General features: G+C 40.4%; 1 protein-coding gene across 1 annotated transcript in view; it reads right to left on the bottom strand.

Moving 5' to 3' along the window:
- The window catches only part of snx29 (sorting nexin 29), a 148,024-nt gene that overhangs the window by 94,112 nt on the left and 30,130 nt on the right, over positions 1–23,782 (bottom strand). The window contains exon 14 of the mRNA XM_006807254.3: positions 21,637–21,722. Coding sequence (XP_006807317.2) covers positions 21,637–21,722 — 86 coding nt within the window. The remainder of the gene's footprint in view (positions 1–21,636; positions 21,723–23,782) is intronic.

The following is a 23,782-nucleotide window of genomic DNA, read 5'->3' as shown; positions in this document are numbered from 1 at the left end:
TTTTCCACAAATGGTGAAAACATGGAACAGTGGTGAACCTTCCCAGGAGTGGTCAGTCAACCAAAATTACCCCAAGAGCGCAGTGACGACACAAAAGACCCAGATTTCCGAGACGAAAACCACTGCTGAGCAAAAGGAACAGAGGTTCAGTTTTGCAAGAAAACATCTCGATGATCCCCAAGACGTTTGGGAACTTTTTGGAAGGTGTGAGTTTTATTACATGTGGTGTAAAAGTAAAACAGCATTTAAGTAAAGGAACATCATACCAACAGTAAAATATAATGGCGGTAGTGTGATGGTATGGGGCTGATTTGCTGCCTCAGCGCTTGGAAGACTTAGTGTCATAAATGGAACCATGAGTTCTGCTGTCTACCAAAACATCCTGAAGGAGAATGTCCGGCCATCAGTTCATGACCTCAAACTAAAGCGCTCTTTGGTTTTGGAGCAGGACAATGATCCAAAACACACCAGCAAGTCCACCTCTGAATGCCTTAAGAAAAATAAAACGAAGACTTTGGAGTGGCCTAGTCAAAGTCCTGGCTGTGACAAAGTGGCAAGGACTGAATTCATTTACCATTTGTCGCTTGCATATATTGTTATTTTGTGTTCTGTTATCTTAATGATAGATAATTATCTTATCATAATGCTTTAATGTAAACACAGAACATGTAACCTTGGCTCTATATACTATCCCAGGTTTGTAGTAGCATTGGTTATATTCATATATCTGTGCTTGTTCTTAAAGCTAAATGTCACTTCATCATTAATTGATTTGAATCTTTCATTTGTTTATGTAGTTTGGTTATACTTACCATTGTGTGTTCCTTTGAGCAGCTCCTATGTGTAAAACAGGTATGTGGGAAGGTACCCAGTACTTCCTGATTTTATAGGATATGATGTCATTGATCATGTCAATTGGGTGTAACCAAATGAAGGGGTGTTTCTATTGTGTAAAATTGTTTATTTCATTTAAAATAACCTCATGAGTCAGACTAAGTGAAGAGATTGACTTTTCAAACTGTTTAGTTGGGTAAATGAGTTTGTTACTGTGTTATTTAGTCTACCCTGTTTTCCCAATGGTAGAGGTTAATGAGATCCAGGTGTGAGGGGAATTCTATATAAAGCAGGTGAGATTTTGACTGCCAGGTTCTTTTTTTTTTTGTGAAACAATTGTTGAAAGGCAACGCCAGAAAATAAAGAAGACTTAAAAGAAACTTGAACAGTCTGCAGATGCTGTCTTCCTATCACTTTCCATGCTGCTTGTGTTATGCTACCTCACGCTGGCCTAAATCCAATAGATGCGCTTTGAAAAAGACGGTTCATGCTCGAAAACCATCCAATAGCGATGAATTACAGCAATTGCAAAAAGATAAGTGGGCCAAATTTCTCCACAGCACTGTAAAAGTCTCACAGTTATGGCAAACACTTGATTTCAGTTGTTGCTGCCAAGGATGGCCGAACCAGTTATTAGGTTTAGGGGGCAATCACTTTTTCACACAGGCCCAAGTACGTTTGTATTGTTTTCCCCTTAATAATAAACACCTTCATTTAAAACTGCATTTATGGGTTTACTTGTGTCACTTTTGTCTAATATTAAATTATTTAATGATTTGAAACATTTAAGTGTGACAAAAGTTGAAAAAAATAAAAAGGAAATCAAGAAAGGGGCAAACACTTTTACACCACTATATATATTCAGCCTCTTATTTCTATCTCTACATCTGCTCTGCATTTGTGTGAATTACTAATGCAACAAGACGAGCAGCTAGATGAGAATAAAAGTGAGAGTAAAGATAAAAGACGGTGAAATGGCAAAGGAAAGAAAATAGGAGGTACCAAATGTAAAAGAGGAAACAAGAGTGAGTGAAGAAAGCTGCCACGCACGAGGCTCCGTGCCAGTATTAAATATTTCAATCACAGATTGAGCTGCTATGAAAATGCTTTTGATCCAGACTCCAAAGGACTTTTACAAAACAAGCATTTCATTGAGTTGGCTGCAGCACAGTGGGATTCACCAAGGGAGCAAGTCCAAAAAAATCTCTGTTCGAGAGAGAGAAAAAACTTTTCACATTACGTGGATCTTCTCTAAGCGAGTTATCTTGATTATGATGTTGAAACCATTTTTCCCCCTTTAGCAAGCCCGCAGATTCTAAAGCACAAAAGGTTAAAGCATGGAATCTCTGACTTTTTCTTTGTGAGGGGAAACTTAAGGGTTGTTTAACAAAAATAAAAATATATTTAAAAAAACCTTTTCCAGCCTAAACTACGCTAAACTAACTGGAGGCTGGCTGCAGCTTCATATCGAGAATATATAAATAATGCCGATCTTATAGTTTGACTCAAGGCAGGAAAACAAACTTTTTTTCTCAGTGTCTCCCCTCTGAATCTGGCAGCTTGACTTTGCGGTGTTTTTGGGGATGTGATTAACTTTTTAAATTCATTTGTGAAGATTTACAGTCTGGAAGTCAGATTTTTTTTTTTTTTGAGTTGGTTAACTTGTTCGTTTTCATGGCAGACTCATAAAGATGTTGGTGAAGTGATCTCTACAAAAAAATGAAGAAAGTAACTCCAGTTAATTTCTAATTTTTTTTCAGAGGTGACAGGGACGAAGGTCCTGATCCCCTGAGGTCCAGTCCACAGCTGATGAATCCGGCTACAGCAGAGCGTCATGTCTCTGGTGGAAAACAAGGTCGGGCTAGAGCTTAATGTAGAGAAGTACTGGCTACTGGTATGCAGCCTGGGCCTGTCCCACTAAGGCGGGCAGGGATGGGTTTACTTCAATCCCGCGGTTCAGTCCCTGTTTGTTAGGGTTTTCCCTGAAAAAAGAGAGGGTTATTTCTCTGCACTTTTGGGTCGGGCAGCAGATCCTGTTTATATGATAAATGGCAGTTCAGTGAATCCGTCTTTCTTGAAGTTGCCCTGCTGGGGACTCCATTCTCCTGCTGGGCCACTTCAATGCTCGTCCCAATCTTTTGTGTGGAAACCGTCAGTCACACGAATACAAGGGCGAACAAGACAGAGATGGACTGTGAATGCAAAAACGGTACTTTGATGCTAAAAGAGGCTAAACCATTAACAAAGGTCCAACAAGAGCCAACAAGGAAAAACAACAACCCAAAAGTCAGAAAAGTGAAGAAGAAAACACAGACCAAGCACAAACAACAGAGAGAGATAATAAAGGCACAGGCAAACGCAATCAAGACAATAACGAGTGTGAGAAAAGTAACACAGAAGGCAAGAGAAAGCACAGAAAGTCACAAGAAGAACCTGCAAAATAAAGCAGTAGACTGTAAAAAGGGACCGAGAATAAACTCAAAGAGACCGAGAGATCAGACAGGATGAACATGGAAAAGGAAGATACCTGAGAAAGATGAGAGCAAAAACGCAGCCATATACCGGATCAACACAAAGACAATGACAACAAGCACACATGGATTGAGGAGTCATCTATTTTTTAACAGTTGGAGGGTGTTTACTGCAATTCTGAGGGCAGGATTAGTGAAGAGCTATGTGCAGAGGCTGAAGCATCCTGCCTATTACACTGCAGTGTCTTGTTGTCTTTCTCTACACGTTTTAAATACAGAAGAGGCAGAGTGTGGGTGCAGAGAATTTAGAGTCATTAAAAGGCTCTTTTTATGAGTAAAGTAACATATACTTTTTTTTTACCTAGCAAAGAGTGACTGAGCGCTCCAGAGACCATTTCAATATCTATGCTCATCGCTTCCATTTCATTATTTATATCCTTCTGGGATATCGTTTGATCATTGCAATCTCCAAGCATATCTGAGATGCAATTATGACACTGAAAAAAGGGCCTGTTTGCATTTGTATGCATGTGAAAGCTGCCACAGATGATGTAAGATGTGACTGCTGAGCATGATGCGAAAGCAAAAATTGCAATTTAATTTTGAATACTTAAACCCAAAGATATACGGACCTCATTGTCATGCTAAAAACAAACTGAGGATTAAGTTAATCTCAACTCCCCCATCTCTAAAGCCGTTGATCTAAACTAATATCACAATCAGGCACACGCCAAGACAGAAATTATATTTATCTCCATCTCATTCACAAGCCTCGACAAACATCAGTGTAGTCTATTCAGATCCATGAACTGATGAATCACATACTGGCTGCCCAGAATCAAAGCAAGGCTGCTCACTTTATAAAAAGAAATATATGACTTTTGATGAACTTTATTTTCTTCCTCCATCCCAGACTCCACATCTGCGAGTTTTAACCAGGAAGTCGAAACTGCCCTTGAAAGCTTCGACTTCCTCAACTGCTCTGATCTCGATGAAGAAGAGGAAGAAGAACAAGAAGACAGAGGAGAGAAAGAAGAGGAGAGAGGAGAAAAGGAAGAGTGGGATAATACATGTAAAGAGGACCAAAACAAAAAGGAAGAGGAGGAAATAAAGGAGGAAGAAAATAATGCAAATGTGGAGGAAGTGACGAGGAAGAGGAGGCTGATGGTCTTGAGATCCTTATGGAAGCTCCAGAAGAATTTAGGAACTCTGATGAAGATCTCAATAGATTTGTTTTTTCAAAAAACAAGAAAATTTTAACTTTTGATTTATTAGGTTTGTGCTGTTTTTAGATTGCACTTGGGATTTTTCCATACATCCATTCGCTTATGCCAAGTGGGGGCAGGAGAGGGGTCAGCCTATCCTAGCTTTTATAGGGAAAAGGGAGGGATAGTCTAACACAGGGCTAACACGGAGACAGCTATCCAAAGCTCACATTCACAACTGCTTTTTTTTTTTTTTTTTTAAAGAACGGCCAGTTAGCCTAACCCATGCAAACTCCTAACCAGGTCAAAGTTCCGGTGCATTTGGACCCCAGACCTTACCCCTGTGAGGTATCCACTAACCACTGTATCCCCGTGACTAAGATGTAGAGATTTAATATTGGGGGGGTATTCATTCCTCAGCTGATAAATTAAAATGCAGAAGCTAAGTTGCCCTGATTTTCTGCTCTGTGTTGCTGCAGAATATGCTGCTCAGCCCACAAACCATTTCACCTTCATCAGTATTCTGCCTCTGATGTGGTACAGCTTGCTTGAAAGACAGGTAAAGCCGTGTCTTGTCCCAGAGGAAGAAAGAGAGGCACAGCTAAGGCCTTTAGAGACCTCTCCTTATGCTCTGCAAAGGTATTTGGCCAACACAAAAGAGACTAGTGAGAAGGCTGTTAGGATGTGGTTAGTATGAAAAACCCTCTGCAGCATCCCTCATCTCCTCAGTTGTTCCACTCTTTGCCTCTGCTCATCCTTCTGTCTTCTGTCTACTATCATCAGGAAACACGTCATGTCAATACTGCTTTGATGCTGCTGCAAAAGACTGAATTCAATATTATTTCTATGCACATTTGATTCGTTTACAAACTGTGCTCCGCAAGCTTAAATTCTTTTTCAGCTGCACACTTGTACAAACTTGTAAGTTCAGGTGTAAGATGTATTGGAATCGTTTTAAATCGACTGCAGACTGAAATGACTTTTCATAGTAGAGCACTCAGGATTTTACAACTAGAAATCACTGCAATGCTTGGCACAAATTAATTGCATTTATTTCAATTGGCTGCATCTGCACCCAGAGTGGGAATGTCAGGAAAGTCCTAGGTTTGCAGAAGGAAATGATGAATGTTAGCTAAAAACTATAGGTGTTCTGCAATACATTTTTGTTACTTCTTAGCAGAACAGGAAATATGTGACAGCATAAGTGAAGTAGGTTGCTGGATTCATGGACTCATCAGACAAGTCGCCCCAAAAGGCAGAAGACAGACAGGACGAGGCAAGATAGTATTACTTGAGTACTTAAAGTACCAAAAGAAAAACTTCTCAACAAATATGAGTTGATCTAAAACCAAAGCTGGACAGATGCCAGCCAAACCTCCAACGAAGAGCAATCTGGAACGCTGCTATAGAAGCTCTGCTGTAATACCCAACAAACAGAACAGGCTTTCAAATGTACTTCATTTCAAGATGTGAATGGAATAATTCTCAACTGCCCAGTTTTCTTTTATACAAACTAAGACAATGAAATCAAAATATCACCAAAAACTGAAAAACAAATGCTGACTGCAGGTCTATCAGAGGAGATGTAGACACTGCCGACCACCAGCTCTCCAACAAAGCACAGAAACCACAGTGCTACAACACCTCTGTGTAAATTATAACATAAGGGTCTATAGAAGGTTTAAAAATTGAAATCTGGACTTAAGTTCATAAACTGAAAAGCATGCAGTAAAATTAAGGCAATCTGTTGCCTTAATTTTACTGCCTTTGGGTCTTTTTGAGGGATTCAGCAAAGAGACTCTCTTAACCACAGAACATTGCACACAAAGTAATTTCACACATGCAGACTAAATTAAATACAGACTAGCTAATAAGTTACCATCAACAAGAGAAGCATGGCATGACGCAAACATGAGTTGAAAAGCGTCTCCAAACTTTATGGCCATTAAATTTAGTATTATTTGGGGTTTTCTGGAGAAGAAATAGAAGAAAATCAGTGAAATTTACACTTTTGAAATGATAAGTTTGCTCCTCAGCAATACTGAATCAAATTTTTAAAAAAAGTTCTTTACTGACGTGCTCATTCCAGTCTATGCTCCTCTGACAATTTCCTGATACTGCTCACTCTCACCTCCTCTTCCATGCAACCAAACTCATATCCATGCATATGCAGACCCACCCCCGCTCACCTTCACCTCTCCTCTTAAGCCTGCGGGTCTTTGAAAGAGCGGAGAGCATTGCTCTCCGGCACATAAGAAGCAGGATTAAGTTGTTTATAGAGCTGGGCTGTTATCACATTGCACATTAACAAGCCAAACACACAGACACCAGACAAACATGCACTCTCACACACAGAGGCACGCGTACAGAGGGGAGTTCAGAGGAACAGCCACACGACTGGTGATTCGCTGCGAAGGGAGGGGGTGAAGTGCTCTGAGGCGGCGATAAAGAGATAGAGATTTGCTGGTTTGCTGGTGGCACTTATTCAGCAGAGAGTTGCTGCGGCTTCTCAAAGGCTCCATGGGGTTTCGAATGAAAAGGCTCCAAACAAGCATGGATAGTTATCTGTGTAAGACTCTAAATATTCATATCCAAATCCCAGCAGTGCTCCAAAAAAGAAAAATAAAACTCATAATCAAGCCGAGACATATCACTCAAAACAGATTACTCCCACATGTTTGGAGACTCGATTTGAAACGAGACAAGAAGAATGATTCTTTTGTTCTGTGCAGCATACTTGGGTTCCTTGAAAGGCACTCCAAGCTAAATTATTATTACTATTATTTTCACAGAGATGCTGGTGAGCAGCACTGCAACTTGTTTTCCTCTGTAGCTGTTATTTTGGTGCACTTTCGCAGCATTTACTCCACCACTCCACACTTACCGACTACACCTGCTCTGTTGTCTGAAATTTGTGGTGGCACTGTAGCGCTGACCTTTGCAGCATCTTGTAATATCACTTATCAAGGAATAAAAGCTCATCCCTCTGTACTCACTGGGAAGATGTAAGGCAGTGGATAAAGCCAGGAGGATTATAAAGACATTCGTTTTCAATCTTGACATTCTTTTCCTTGTGCCCACCAATTAATTCTAATTATGTTCTATGTCACTGTGCAATTATCCCACTGCGACTCTGCAGTGAACGCTGTTCTCCAATAAAACCTACCACGGAAAACTGGAGCTGTCATATAAACAAAAGTACTGAAATCTTCTGTTTGTAGCACAGAAGAATTACAGAGAACTCAATAAGAGATTACAGGATTCTGACCCATTTATCTGACTGTAAGCTTTGATACAGAAAAAGGAAAACTCTTGTAAAAGTATTCCAAGCATCTTCCATGGATGTTCCATAAATTCTCCGCCTAGCGAGCAAGGACATTAGTCTGCTGAATCATACCCATATAACACCGTACATGCCGTAATTCCCACTAACTGGACTGGTTGATTTCATGCACACATGAATGAGTTTTAATTAAAAGCAAAAATCATATTTTTAAATGTTCCTCATTAATAGTATTTAGTTCAAATAATGGGTTGGATTCATAACTCATTTGATGAATCAGTGTTTATAGCTGTGCTTTCTGTAGAGATAACATGGTCTTTGATTTTTAGGGTCAGTCTGTTTTAAGTCATTTGCAAGTAAACCACTGATCTGAGTCTATGCTTTTCATTTTAATTATCATATAGATTTAGAGAGGATATAAACTAAAAATAGGTTGCAAATTAAAAGAGTTTAAATGATCCAAACATTTGGACCACTGCGGGTTAATTTAAAAAAACAACTTAAAACCTGCTGAACTTTACACTCGACTATCATGATTTGTGTCTGATTAAACACGTCTGGCAGTAGTTCAAACACAAATGTGATCGACTCTAAATTATAAACCTAAATATAGAATTTTTGCAGCTTTACTGCATCCATGTGAGGCTGGAAGCATTTATTAAACACAATATTAAATATTGTACGATTTAGACATCTGATTAATTGCTGAAACTGTCCGTGTGCGCGCACTGTCAAGAAAAGCCACACACTAACTTTTTTGTTATGAATGATCTTGTGGACAAAATGCAAACTTATCACTCATGCTAACAATTTACTTGGTTGTCATAAATTTAATAGTCTGTGAAGACTGCAACTCTAATTTAAAACCAAAGCACATCTGTTTTATCTAAACGTGAGCACCATTTTCATAAACAAATCATCAGAAAACTGATGAATATGTCTTGTTGATTAAATATGAAAAAACAACATGACCTGCGTTTCTTATTTATTATTGTGACTAAACATTTTATTCTCATAACTATGAATGATCTTACTGTGTTCTGGGCAGACTCATCTGTAATAAAGACCACGTCTGTGACCTTAAAAAACAATCCTTACTTAAAAATTGGCCTTGAAGGAAAGAAGCTGATGTACAACATCACAGAGCAAAAGCCATATATTTAATATGTAAGGCAATTGTTCTGACAGCTCTGTAATTAAACTGATCATAAGATAAGATGTACTGTAATCAATCAAACTGACTGCTTTTTAATCTGATTAATAAACTCCAGTTATTAATCAGAGCACGAGAACCTGTAGTTAAAGCAGAGGCAAATGTGTATCTGAGGTTGTTTAGCTGCTCTTGAAATTCTCCACCCAGTGCCATTAACTGTGGAAATACAACAAAAAGACAGAAGAAAAAAAATAACTTAATAAGGAGCACAGGGAGTGCACGTTCTCTATCAAGGTTACCTACTGCAAACTTCAAACGAATTTATTTAAACACTACAATGTCTGGTACAGTTCATTTATGGTTCACAACAGTTCTACATTTTTCTGATGCTGCTTAGGGTTGGTCGATATAACGATATATATCGGATGACAATATAAAAACGTCTATCGTTTCATTTTACGCTATCGTTTGTTTCGTGGTGTCGCAAAATAAACTGTTTACGGCAATATTTTTTCATCGTTTTGATGGTCACTGTAGTGGCTATATTAATTTCTTAAAGTTCTCTCTTTCTCTTATATTTTATATAACCACACTACGGACGGACAAGCGCCTGTTTTTATGCGTTGTCGTTAGCAACAACGACAGTAACATCAGTGTCCGCTTGTTTATGTTCCACATAAACCTTTCACAATAAAGCTCAAGATCCTGTTGAGACTTTTCAAAATAAACTGAATCACGTGAAAGAGTAGATTATTTACGGATGAGAAGTAAAAAAAATGCCGTCAGGTGCTAAAAAAAATAAACCTTAGACTCAAACGTTAGAACAGGCTTTTCCCCGCAGCACGCCGTGTAATAAATACTCACAAAGAAAACGGCGGCCTTTACAACTTATGTCTAAAAATGTGTAGTTTCATGCATCTGTTAAAACACTCAATCTGCATACTATTACTATGCTACTAGCAGCAAGTGCCTTTTAAACTTAACCTGCAGAGTGTTTAATTCAATTATTTGCCACAGACGGAGCAGTTTCAATAACAGGAAATGTAAAAACTGAAATGTTCAAAATGCTCACTGACATGATGGACAAAAATAAAGAGAGAAAGGACAAGTGACAGATGCTCCAACAATTTCATTATCAGCTCCGTGTGTGGGAAACCACGTAGGCTGGCTGTCGCAGGGCACTGATGAACTGAGCCAATGTTGTTATTGCTACTAAAGTATGCTTGTAAGCCTCCACCTCCTACCCAGAGTGCACTGCAGCAACTGTGGGAGGTGTGAAATCGGCGGAACCGCCGCTGGTATCCGACATACAGCTGTAGTAATTAAAAACCACCCCCTTTAAACAAGTCCACAGTCACTCAACCTCAAAGTCTCCGTCTGTCATTCAAAACACAAACACGCGCTTAACTTCAAAACTTTCCTCCTGTGCTTTGTGATGCACAAACCTGATTGTCACGCTACATCACAGCACCGTCAGACACTGGCGAGGCAAAAACATGCGAGTAAAACAGCAGCCGACATAACAAATGGGATACATGTCTGTACCCAACATCTGCTTGCAGCTGCCCAGGCTGTTTAGCTCCTGACACCAGGCAGCATGTTAAAGTAAGTCGGCACTGGGTTATTGTCAGCACGGGCAGTCACACGGTAAATGAGTGGCTAATAGAGCACCAGGTCATGCGCGGGCTGAAAGGCACGCAGGCGGGCGAGCTCGTAACAGATGTAATCTGTTATGAGCAGATGAGTTTGCCAGTGCATCGTTGCAGGAAAGGAGGATCCTTGCAGCTTCACATACAAGTAAGCCGATGTGGTTGAAAGATAGCAAGATACATGATGAGAGACCATGAGGCAAGAGAGGAGATGAATCTCCAGATGTATCGCTTAAAGCCTTCCAACTCCCTCTGACTCGTCTCTATTCACACCCCATACCTACTCTCTCTCTCTCAACTTAATCCAGTCTCAGAGACGGGCGCCTCACTCCATTACAAAGCTTCGAGAGGATTGAACCAAATATCAGAACTGTCCTCCTTAAATTGAGTTGCTCTCAAATTTTCCACACAATGCCTCAGTTGCCTGAAAGACTGAAAATCCCTCACTAAGCTCATTCCTGATCCTTTCTGAAGGTGATTTGATAGTTGAAACAAGTACAAAATCTCAGCTTCCATGTAGATTTACAGAATAGAGTTATTTTGGGGAACATTTAAAGACTCTGAGAGCAGCAAATGTGCAGTATTTATGAAACAATCTCAGTGCGTGGTGTTATTGGGATTTTAAATAAAGCTCATAAGAACTTAAAGTTCTTTATTTTACATGTATGTGGGGTGCTTTATGTGTTGCAGGAAAACAGTGTTCACTGAAAGTTGAAATGTATGTTTTTCTTTTTAAATTTTCAAACTCAGGTACCGCTGAGAAATGTTCTTACTGTTCCTCTGGGCTGGGATTTTTTTAAATTAATCAATTAAAAATGTGTCTTTCAGTGACTGTTAAAACAATATAAGATAATAAAGAAAAATTATTCTTGTACTTCAGTCATTTTTGTAAAGACGCTCTCATTTTCTTTTGTGCTTCAAGGTCTGGGGATCGCTTGGCTCTGCAGCAATGTCTGCAGCCTCTCCTTAGCTGCTCAGTTTATCTCCACCAGAGATGATGGTGGTCAACAAAATCAACAAAATTTATGAAAAGAAACGAAAGCTCTAACAGATTCAAGCAAATACACTGCTAGAAAGAGAACATTTTAGCAGGAGGAATGGACGATCAGTCGAATAAAATAACTGTCATCTCCTCGGTCGTATGATTTTTGCCATAACCGAGCAGCTGTCAATCAAAAACACTGACAAGCAGTGAGCAGATCATCTTCTTTAAGGCACTGCTCTTTTCTTGGGTTGTTGAACCTTGGTGGTCATCACTGACCACTCTGTTTACCCACTTATTCTTAATGTTCCTGTATTCATATTTAGTTCTGTGACTCCTCAAACATGCCGACTGCTCTTGCTGTCCATGTGCAGCATCTTGGTGTGAATACATGTCATCATCATTTATTTATATAGCACTTTAAAAGCACACCTGGTAAACCAAAGTGTTGTACAATACTAATATGCACATAGTAATAAAAAGTGTGTAGAAACTGTACTGAACACTGAGCAGCACTTAGCTGTTGTAGGTCAGCTACTAATCGGAAGGTTGGTGGTTTAATCTCTGGCTGCTGCAGTCAAATATAACCCCAACTTGCTCTCCAATGTATCCATCAGAGTTTAAGTGTGTTTAAATGTTAGAAAGCACTTAAAAGCATGATTCTTGTATGAATCGGTGTGAATGAGGCAAGCTGTATAAGTCACTTTGAGTGCTTAGACAGAGTAGAAAAGCACTATATGAGAACCCAACAATTTAGTAATGTAACACAACAGTACAAAAATCAAAAAAGGATTATTAGAGCTAGAAATGAAAGTACCTGAGTACATATTTTCATTCCTCACCTGAGTCTGAGTTAACTGTAAAAACATATTTTTTCCACTAAAAGCTAGAAGGCTGTGGTTTCATGTATTTTTTAAAAAGAATTTGGGAACTGCTCAGCACAGCCGAATAACATTTAACTGGTGTGTGAAAATCATGTTTATCTATTTGTTTTGTGACATTTTAACAGCTTGCAGCGAACACAACCAAACACAGAAATGTTTGGGTTATCAAATCTTGCAACAAAATGGCAAAAGCTCCAACAAACGCTTCGATTTGGTTGCCCGAGAGCCAAAAAACGTCTCTGATGGGAATCCACACCCCGCTGGAGTGCTTTCCCACTTCAGCAGTGCCCTTCCATATTTATCTTTGGGAAAGGCGGATGATGACACCCAGCAGGCTCTGGCACTCAGCGAGATGATTAAAATGTTCATTAACACCGATCTGTCCAGGTGATGAAATCTGTCACACACCCCTGCTGCGCCCACATGGAATCGCCTGCGAGATATGACGCTGCCGACGCATAAATCTATACGCGCGCGCACAAAGGTGCCGCGCTCACTCCGACGTTGACCACCTGGCCCCACCTGTGACAAACAATACGCAATGTCACCTCTCGTGCCAGGTAAATAAGCAGTGTGTTAAATCCACTGTCGAATACACACATACAAACAGACCACCCTCTGCTGAATAAATGAAAGTCCCTCACACCTCTGAGACAGTAAACATGCCCAAGCTGTTGGATGAAGACCTAAAAGGCTAAACAATGCGAGCTGCCGCCTGGCTTCTCTTCTTATGATCTGAAGCTCCGGCTGTACGTGTGGGCACAATTAAGTTCAATTCACATAGAGAATGACTCATCATTTGCGCTTTTTACGGTGGGCCTACTGGGACGCGAATAACTTTATAACATAAACCACACCAGTTACAACAGTTTCATATCCACCTACAGCCGCTAATGCACAGTTTAATTTAGTCTCCTCGCACTAACGTCCGTATACACCACGTCTCACCTACACTCACACGGGGGGGATATGATACTCGAAAAGACAATTAGCACAAATACGAGAGTATATTATGTAAATGTGCACACATATGCACAAAAAAACACATAGCTAAACACAAATTTTCAAATTATGACTCCCCTCTTGTCACTGTGACCTGCTTTCCACACATTAACCCCCCCAAACACACTCAGCAGCTTATTTGTTAACAAGTAATCAAAGTCCACCTCCATATTAACACACACACACAAATCAAAAGTTTGTACTAGCACGGCTTCACACTTTTATGCATACAGAAGGCAGGTTTATGCAGACAAACAAAAGCACAGGGCACACACACACACACACACACACACACAGCTGACAGCTCTCAGCAAGATGACCGACCTCCCCGGGGCCCTACAAGGGCAAAGTGTAGCGCACACAAGGCCAGCAAATGCAGATCTATGTGTGTAATGAATAAGTTACACACTCCTATTAGGCCAGGCAGCAGTGACAAATGCCTCTCATTCACTCATTAGGCTGCTGGCTGTCAGAGGAAGGAGAAGGGAGCAAGGCACAGCAAGGGAAGCTTATTGGGTTTTAAATGGCCATGTAATCCATTTCCTTATTGGAGATGAATAAGCTGCTGTCCACGGTGGGTTTATTTATGGGCGAATTAAACACGTACGCAGAGACAGGCAAAACGTAGAATGAATCAAAGTGCCGGGATGCCATCCGTGTAAAATTCGTGGACGGAAAACACAGCTGACATGCAAAAATGAAAAAAAAGACGAAGTCAAAAATGAGGAGGTGTAGGGGATTGGACAGAACGGGCTGTAGAAAAGTAGGAATCATTATATTGCAGTTGTAGAGGTGGGCTGGAGGATTGTAGGAGTCACACTGTAAATATTTTTAAATCATGAAGGGAATCATTGTGCTTTACTTTTGTTTCTGTCATGTGTATACTATTATATGTATTTTATTGTATTCTATATATTCTTATGTCAAAGTTTGTCATGAATAAAAAGCGTGTTCTCCCATCTGGTCTCTACTTTTTACATTTTTATTTATTGTCTGCTACCTGCAAATAGATCAGCAAGTCAGTGTTCTGGGAATCCATCCTACCTGACAAACCATCCTACCCGTTGTTTCTATGCATGCGCACAACACGAAATTAAGTGGTGAACCCTCCTACCTTTGAGAATATGGGCTACAAGCATACTCTGATGGGCAAAGTTAAGTGGCAAACCGTCATACCCTACCTACTTAAATTTGTGCTGGAATTATTCTGTGACAGCAGAAATGTGCATAAACTACTTACGGTAGGACGTTTTGCCAAAGTAGGATGGTTTGTCTGAACACCGGGTTCAATAATCTTGAGGACACACCTCTTGCACCAAGCTTCACCTACCAACTGTTAAGACTAGCCAGCCAATCAGAAAAGAGCTGGCTTAAAGAGAGCTAAAGAAGGTAACTCCTTCACGTTTATAAGTCCCAAAACGTCCGGCATAAACCTAACATAGCAGTTCCATGATTTCTACCAGGAAATCCTGAAGAAGAATATCTGGATATCGGTTCATGTCCTAAAGCTTAAGCACACTTGAGTTATGCAGAAAGACAATGAGATAAGCAGACAAGTAGAATGGCTCAAAAACCCTCCAGTGTGGCTGAATTTGAAAAAATCTGCAAAGAAGAGTGGGTCAAAATTCCTCCGCAATGATGATGTGGAAAACTCATTGTCAACTATGTCAAAAGCATGATTGCAGTTCTTGCTGCCAAGGGTGGTACAGCCAGTTATTAGGTTTAACAGGCAATTATTTTTTCCACATAGAGCCAGGTAGGCTTGAATAGCTTTTTTTCCTTAATAAATGAAATCAGCCAGTTTCACTGGCCCACAGGGGACCATCAGTTATCTTAGTGGCGCTGAAACTCCCAGAATCCCCACATCTGCCCAGATTCATTTACTGCCCCCCCTCGGAGAGGCCGTTCCCTCAGGTAAAGGAGTCAGTCAAACATCAGCGAGTGACCAGGCATAAAACCTCCACCTGGGACAATGAAACAATATCACACGTCAAGTGAGAAAGCATCCATTTTCTGGGAAATGTAAAGTTTTTGTAATTCAGTCAAGCCCCTAATTTCATCATGTGACTTCACACTAGGGCTGGGCTATATCATACCGCTCACGGTAATACCGGTGTAATTTTGGACAACGATAGGAAAATGACATATCGCGGTAGAATATGGTTAAAACGCGCATGCGCAGTGCCTATGTTTACATACGCACATGGCGGCGACGCAAAATGCGAAGAGCGAAAGCGGATCGTTAAATGAAACGGATGAACCAGAATTGGTTTGTAAAAATGCTGCAGCTTCAGTGGTGTGGGGCTGGTTTAGCTTTCGTCCGTCAGATACACAACAAAGCACTATTTTTGGTAGCGCATGCTAGCGGGCCGTCGTTATTACCGTGTTGTTTGGAAAATACGGCACACTTAAAATTAATCCTTTCATTTTTCTGAAAATCGACAGCGCCCCTTATAATCCCGTGTGCCTTATGTATGAATACTGGTTGTGTTTATGTACACGGTGCTCGAAAATCCGTCAAATGTTTCAGTACGACTTTGCTAAGCTACGAAGCCGCACCGCTTGATGGATTGTCGGAGCATTACGGCTAACGTAGGCGGAGCCTCGCGGAGTGATACGTACTGTGCTTCAACATAATATTACCGTATTGTGTGTGTATAACTTCTTTTTAAGTTCTGTGGATATTATACGTGGTTATGCTGAGGATATGTCGGCCAGTTTCCACTGGAAATGCCTTTTGGTTAAACTGTAAGCTAGGAGTTTGTATTTGCACTGTTACATTTTTATATAACTTTAATGCACATAACAAACAGCTGCTTGTTTGAATGAAAATACATTGATGGGGTTTTTTGCACTAATAAAGTTGTGGAGTTGTAAAATATTTTGTCTAGTGTCAATTATATCGTCAGTTATATAGTTATCGCAAATTTTCAAATGTATATCGTGATAAATATTTTTGGTCATATCGCCCTGCTCTACTTCACACCACAGCAATCCATCACAGTACCAGCATTAACTCACTATTTTTCACCCGCTCACTACAGTTAAGAACAGACTGCCACCACCAGAGCTTTCTTTTTGAACTCACCTGTATAGTTGGAGAGAAGAGCCACATGCTTTAATAAAGACTAGCTTGACAATAGTTTATGAGATATGTCAGTGTGCATTACAGTATTTTTGGCATTTTGTTGTGCGTTTGCCACAATGACAATAAAATGATTCTGATCCTGATATGTTCCACGATGCAGGTCACTGCACTGCCTGCTGCCTGTAGCACAGAAATTCAGAACAAATGTACTCAAAACCAAACTAGATATGCTCGAGTCAAATCAGTTCTGAGTAACCTAGATGCATCACATTCCCCAAGTAAGGCCACAAACAAATAGATTGTAATTGGGTCAGTTTAATGGGGTTGAGTAGCGCCCCGCTGTATTGGTCTGGGTATTAGATTACCCTAAGAGGATCCGAATATACTTGCCCTTAGCTTAAATTGTGTATGGCATCATAACCGTCGCCAGCGGCATCTCTCCATTTGGTTGGCTTCACTTTCAAGCAGGTCCTTTTATCCCCGACTCTATTCACATCCAATCTGACTAATCCCTTTCCCTTTCATTTTGGATCTCTATATTCACGCAGGTCAGATTCAGATACGTTACAGTGATTCAAGAGGGTGACGCTAAAACTGAAAGAATGAATTTGGGGGTTTTGCATATCTTACAAATGTCTTAAAGCCAAAGCAAAAACTAGCTTTCAATCGCACTACTGTAAATATATTATTTGAAAATCACTGCAAGACATCAACCTGCAACATCTCTGCACAAGAGATATTCAAGACCCGGAAACCAGGGCGCTAGAAGCTGTTTGGGCCATTAAATGAATGTTTACTGGAGGTCGAAGTATTCTTATAGCTTTTGTCACACTATCTGACTTATTCTTTCAGCTGGTAATCTTCAAAAATGTTCTGAACAAATAAAAACCTTTTACTATAAAATCAGTAAAAAGGTTTAACTTGGAATTTTTATTCAAGGTCAAAAAGTAGGAGACTTTAGTGCTCTCTATTTTAGGATTATGCTGCCGTACATTAACCCAGAGATCAATGAAAAGGTTTGAAATTGTTTGAGGCTGGCAGTAAAAATAAATAAAGAAGTAAATCTCCCTCCGCTGAGAATCGAAATCTCTCATTGATGCTCGTCAAGGAAAGTTTTTTTTCCCCCTCTTTTCCCTCACCTGCGTAACGCCCGCGAGAAATAGATTTAGACCTCAAATGTTCATTCACTGGGAGAACTTCCAGGAATGAATGGTAGTGATTGGTCATTAGACTGTATTTTTATACATTTATAGAGCTGTTACAGAAACACAACCTCTCTGACACATATTAGAGAGGTTCAGCATCACTACAAATGGTGATGAACCCGATAATGTTAGTAGTAAACCATGTTCTTGACACTAAAACAATCCAGGGATAAACCAGAAGTGAACCTCATCAAGACCCAAATCCTGCAAGTAACGTCCACAGAATGACAAAAACTAACCAAAGGAAAATTTCCCACCACAAAACATTGAAGCAAAGGGAAAAACAAGGAGAAAGGTCAGACTATCCTTACAAAAAAGTGGGAATGAAATGAAAGCAGGAAGTAAACCCAACATAAAGTCAGTGATCAATTAAAACAGGAGCTTTTTCTCTTGTGTACAAGTATGTCTAGTATATCTACCACTTATGCAACATATGCATATATTCAAACAGCATTCATGCATGTGAAATGATTTGCAATCAACACTCTGTAATAAAATCGCACTGCTTCATATCCAAGTATAAGTGGTGTGGGGATATCCCCCCAAACAAACAGGGACAGACAGCATCACACATGGAAACAACAATTATCGCTTCTCTGAAACAGAAGGAAAGGAAAACCATCTTTTGTGGGATGTCAGTGGGTCTGACAGCGCCTGAGGAGCATTTGAGAGATCAAGTCTGCTTTGCTATCATTAGACAGGAGGGGTTTCAAAAATGCAGCACACTGATCAGGGGGAAACATGCTGACAGCTCATAAAAAAAGGGGGGTGCTTGTGTATCAATTGAAACCCCCCAGCAGCCGTGATTTTCTGCTCCCCTTAAACTCCTCGCACGTTATTTTGCCTCCTTCATTCCCAACACACAACGGCAGGCTCTGGTAGTCGACATCAAAGCACGATGGAACGAGGCGCATCAGCAGGAGAAGACAGAGGCAAGGGAGGATGAAATCATTTAGACGCTGCGGAGGGGGAATTACTATGCCTGTCGGGACGACGGTGGTGTGAATGGAGCGCGCGGGAGTGTGGATGGGTGGAGAGGAGAGAGAAATGGTACAAACGACAAGAAACTGAAAAGTCAACACGAGCAGGTAAGGTAATGAGTGGCGGCAAAACAAGAAGAGTGCAAAAGAAACAAGAGGAAGCCACAAAGTGAGGAGGAAACGCAGATTGAGAAACTGCAGCGGGTGAGGGCTGTTTCCTGATAATGCACACGCGTGAGGAAATCACTCATCTCTCATCGTACGGTTCCTCCCCGCCATGGTCTCCAGTGTCAGCCGCTCAGGCGGCCGTGTTTCACAAGCTGAACACAGTAATTGCAGGAACCAGAAAGATGAAATGTGAACTGTTGTGATGTTTTAAACATGACTGATGATGTTGTAGGCCGAACTCTGTTGTAGGCCTGCTTAACAACCGCAGACTCAATGATCATCAGTTGAATTCTTCTGAATAGAAGCATCTTATTTGTAATTAATATAAAACAAGTTTTTAAAAACCATCAGATTTTTTTTTATTGCAATTGAGATTAAAACTGCATGATAAGAAAAACAAAATCCAGTTTTATGCAGGGGTCATTCCATCCAAAATCAGCCAATATTTAGAAGATTAGATCAAAAACTTATGGTGCAAAGCCTGAACATGAGTGCTGTGAAACTTTAGCTTCATATTTCAAATAGTTGTCAAGATCCTTTTTTTTTTTTTTTAAGTGATTTATCGACCGACTTTCAGGCATTTTATTCACACACTGAAATCTGAGGCAATGATTGAACATGAATATCTCAAAGACTATCAGAGATAGTCTTGAAAAGTTTCGCAGCCTGAAAAGTTTCGCTGCTGTTTCATACCTTAAAAATGAAACAGGCTCTGTCATTTGGAACAAATAAATCAAAAATGTATCTGCCTGAGTACTCATAACTTAAAATAAAACTAAAAGGCCAGCATGCCCACAAAGTCCCATATTTGAGTACAAGCTAACTAAAAACAGGCAACTAATGACAATTTCTACAAGATAAATAGCAGAATTATACACTACTGTAAACAAAAGCATGTAGAACACTATCGTGGGATTAGTGAAAAAATCCCATTTTTATTTCAATTTCATGCTGAATTGAACAAATATGACAAGTTGAAACACACAAAAAATATCAGTGTATCCCATTCGCTTCCACTTCCTTTATCAGGGTCGCGGGGGGCTGGAGCCTATCCCAGCTGTCATATGGCGAGAGGCGGGGCACACCCTGGACAAGTCGCCAGTCCAACACAGGGCTAACACATAGACTCAGACAACCATTCGTACTCACATTCACTCCTGCATTCACACCTACCCCCACTAAGTGCATGTCTTTGGACTGTGAGCGGACCGGAGAGAATATAACTTAGAAAATAATGTTGTTAAATATGTTCATATATTTTATTTTAGATACCTGAGTCAATTATTTTAGAATATTACACAAAGCTCCAATTTGCACAAAAATTGTATAGTCCAAAGTTTAAATATGCAATATACAATGATTGCCTCAGTCTGTGACCACGATCCCGAGGTGGAAGTGTTTATTTTGTGACTGGATGGCGAGCGGGTGCTGGTGGTTCCTTGCTAATGCGAAGTCAAATTGGTTTCAAAGAGGTATACGGTGCAGCGCCAAAAACCTCTTTGCAATTTCTTTGGCTGCTAGCAGGTTTCCATGGTCGCCCATAGTTTGCATGGAGGAGTTTGCAAACCTGTAATGAAACTCTGACACAAACAAAAGGACAAAGTTCGCCTTCAAAGTAAAAGCTGCCCCTTTGAAATGTGTTGCTTTTGGTGGAAGGCCACACGTTTTAGTCTGAAGGCCAACCTTTTTTTCCCCAGTTTCAAGTGTCTACAGTTCACAGAATAAAAGGCAGATTCAACATATTCATGAATCAAACAGTTTATTATTGCTAAGGACAGACGACCTTTAACTAGTTATTAACCCTCCAGTTTTAAAAGTCATATGATAGCCTCAATGTTAATTAAATATAATGCAAAGTTAAGCCTTTTTATGTTTTATTCAAGGTACTGAGGCTGAGGCACACTATGGCTGATTTATCACCCATGGTTACATCATTGCTCACAGACAAACTAACTAACTGTCCATCTGGTCATTGGACTTTATAGTGCAGATGCTGACATGTTTTATCACTGATATAAATAATTAAAAAGACCCACATTTTAATACAAATTGAATTTTCCTCAAAATAAAGATAATATTCATCTAGGCTCAGGTTTCGTGTTGGTGATAGTATAGAGTAGACGCTGTAGTGCATTATTAGATGGGTTACTGTTAAGAAAAACATCATAAAACATGAATTTAATAGGGAAAACATGCACCGAACAAAAGCACAAAAAACCCAATGAACCCTCTGGGTTTTAGAGATAACCACTCCCCATTTTGTCCCATAGATTGCAATTGACCTAATATATGGCCCTCTGTTATCTGCAGTGTTCATTTTATTTGCATTTGACACAACAGAGGCTTATCTTGCTAGTTTTCACACAAAGCCTCGCTAACATCCCTCCGCAACACAAAAACAAAGTCAGAGATACCGAATCTTTTCAAAAACGAAAACTCTGGATAAATGAAAGTGAGCAGGACTGAGAGGGAAACCGGCTCTCTCCGTCTGACAGGGTCTCATACTGTAAAAATAGAGGGTAGTCATCAGAGCCCTTGAGAAAAGCACTAGAACTGATCTGGCATATGAAAGAAAACCGATGACCTTATTTTTTGCTGTTTGCATCCATGAGCGCTGCTGTTTGAGAGCAAAATAGATGGACTGGGACGCTGATATGAAATCTAATTTCAGCTCATAATGATGCACGGACAGAGCGCGCACACGTGTGTGTGTGTGCGTGTGTGTATTTTACCGTCATTGCCTTGGCTTCCTTCTCTCTTCAGCATCTGTACCGCCCCCACATATTTCTTCAGCTGGACCTTCAGGACCTCATTCTCCCTGCACAAACAGACACACAAAGCTTAAACAGTAGAAAACAGAAGGCCAAAACAAGAAGGTTATAGCTACAACGCACTGTATGCAGGTCGTTTTCAATGCCAAATATCCTTAGTGTCATTAAGGAAGCACACTTAAAGATAACGTACTGATTAATGGAGAGCTAGGATGGCAATATTAGTGCAAAAATATACTGCGTATGACCGGAAGGTTCTCTGACAAAGTTTCTACAAATTGTTTTTTCCTCTGGTTCGAGCTGGGCCCTTTAGTTCCCATTAAGGGAAACATTAATGATACAGCGTATAGTGATATTTTAGATAATGTGCGCTTCCAATAGTGTGACAATAATTTGGTGGGAAATGTCCCTTAGCGTTTCAATATGAGCTCTTCCTCACAATGCAAATGTACATGAATTTAATAAACTTCTAATGTTCTCATTCAAATATCTGATGGATCGTCTTGGCTTTAGCTCCAGTCTGACTCTGCATGGCGTGATTTGAATGCAATCATATGGAAATCTTTTCACTCATGCAGAAATGATCATTCTGGAGCAAATTAAAAAATTATCAGACTAATTACTGCAAAGGTACTTGATGTAAAAGAGAAAAGAGATCGTGTGTCTCGAGCTCATGAATCTCAGTTCTGAATTTTTTGTTTCCTCTTCTATGTTTACTCTCTATCCAGACAAAGCAATACAGTTAGGTGCTTTACTATCTCCCAAATGAGAAAGAAGCCAGGCTGGCCTTGAGGCCTCTCTACAGACTGAAATAGAAGATGCCTGAGAAGAAAACACAAGGTCAGATCAGTGCACTGTAGTAAAGCTAGGCATGGCCTTTTCAAACCTCCCCAAAACAGTGAGACCCCAACAAATAAAGAGACCTACCCACCCTTCACAATTATAGCTTACAATTCCATCAAACAGCTGCACTGCAAGCTTTGTGCCATCTTTTAAAAACGCAGTTACTTGTAAATTTGGCGAGAATCCACTGTTACCTGGAGAAAAGAAACCACTTCAGCTGTTTCCAAATTACAGGCACATGTAATCGTACTGCTTGACTATCCCACACAGATCCAGCACCAGTGGGATAAACCGGAACACTAGTTATAGGTATATCAGGGCCTCTGATAGCTCGGAGATGCATCTTAAGAGCCCTTGAAAATGTAAACGCACATGTTGTACTGTGACTGAGGACACATGCACAAAGACGCGGTGACAAAGAAAGGGACTGAGAGACAGACGCAGTCTCCTTACAAGCCGTAACCGGCTGAGCATCGTCGACTTTGGGGGAAGAAATCAATCAGAACTGGAAGTGCGGCTTTATGTCCTTGGCAGTTACATCTAACAGTCTTTGTCTTGCACCGCCGTCGCGCCCCCACACCGCCACCCAAACCCTCATTCTCCACGGGTGATGTTTGGTGCCCTGCTTATCAGCCCTCATTCACAACCAACAAAAGAGGGACCTCCGGGGAAACTTCCTGAAATCCACATGACGAGCTCTCAGTGGAGCCGTCCACACGGTTATCAGAACAACCCGCAGCCCAGATGCTTTTTCAGCCTGATTTAATTAGCTAATACACACCGCCTGCTTTACAGAGTGTGTGTGTGTGTGTGTAGCGGGTTGGACAGATACGCAGATATTCAGAACAGAGGACTCATTTTACTGATTTGTGTCTTGTGTCTGCAGGATTTGACATAATGTGAGACACGTGAAGCTCAGGTTAAAGTGTTCTTCTATTACGAACTCAATGAATTTGGCTCTTTTACTCGCCGTCTGTCACGATGACGTGTTAGAAATTGTTTTTTCACCCTTCTACGCGCACACAGCCTCTGCTCACTTGGTTTCATCCTCCTAATCAATACTCTCATTTTGAGACCACAGAAAATGTGTAATGTAAAAGGAGGGGCTCTAAAAGCCTTAGCAGCTCTATTATCTTCATCTCTGCGAAGCATCTTTGTCCTCAGATTCTGTTAACATTCACAACAGCGCACTGCATTCCCAGAAGCCAGCGTTGCCAGATTATACTGTCATCAAGACCTTCAGTGGGTGCCTTTAAAGTCACCT

The sequence above is a fragment of the Neolamprologus brichardi genome, chromosome 8, assembly GCF_056152115.1.
Source record: "Neolamprologus brichardi isolate AB-2024 chromosome 8, ASM5615211v1, whole genome shotgun sequence".
In the NCBI taxonomy this organism is placed as follows: domain Eukaryota; kingdom Metazoa; phylum Chordata; class Actinopteri; order Cichliformes; family Cichlidae; genus Neolamprologus; species Neolamprologus brichardi.
This window is presented reverse-complemented; position numbering and strand designations above follow the sequence as displayed.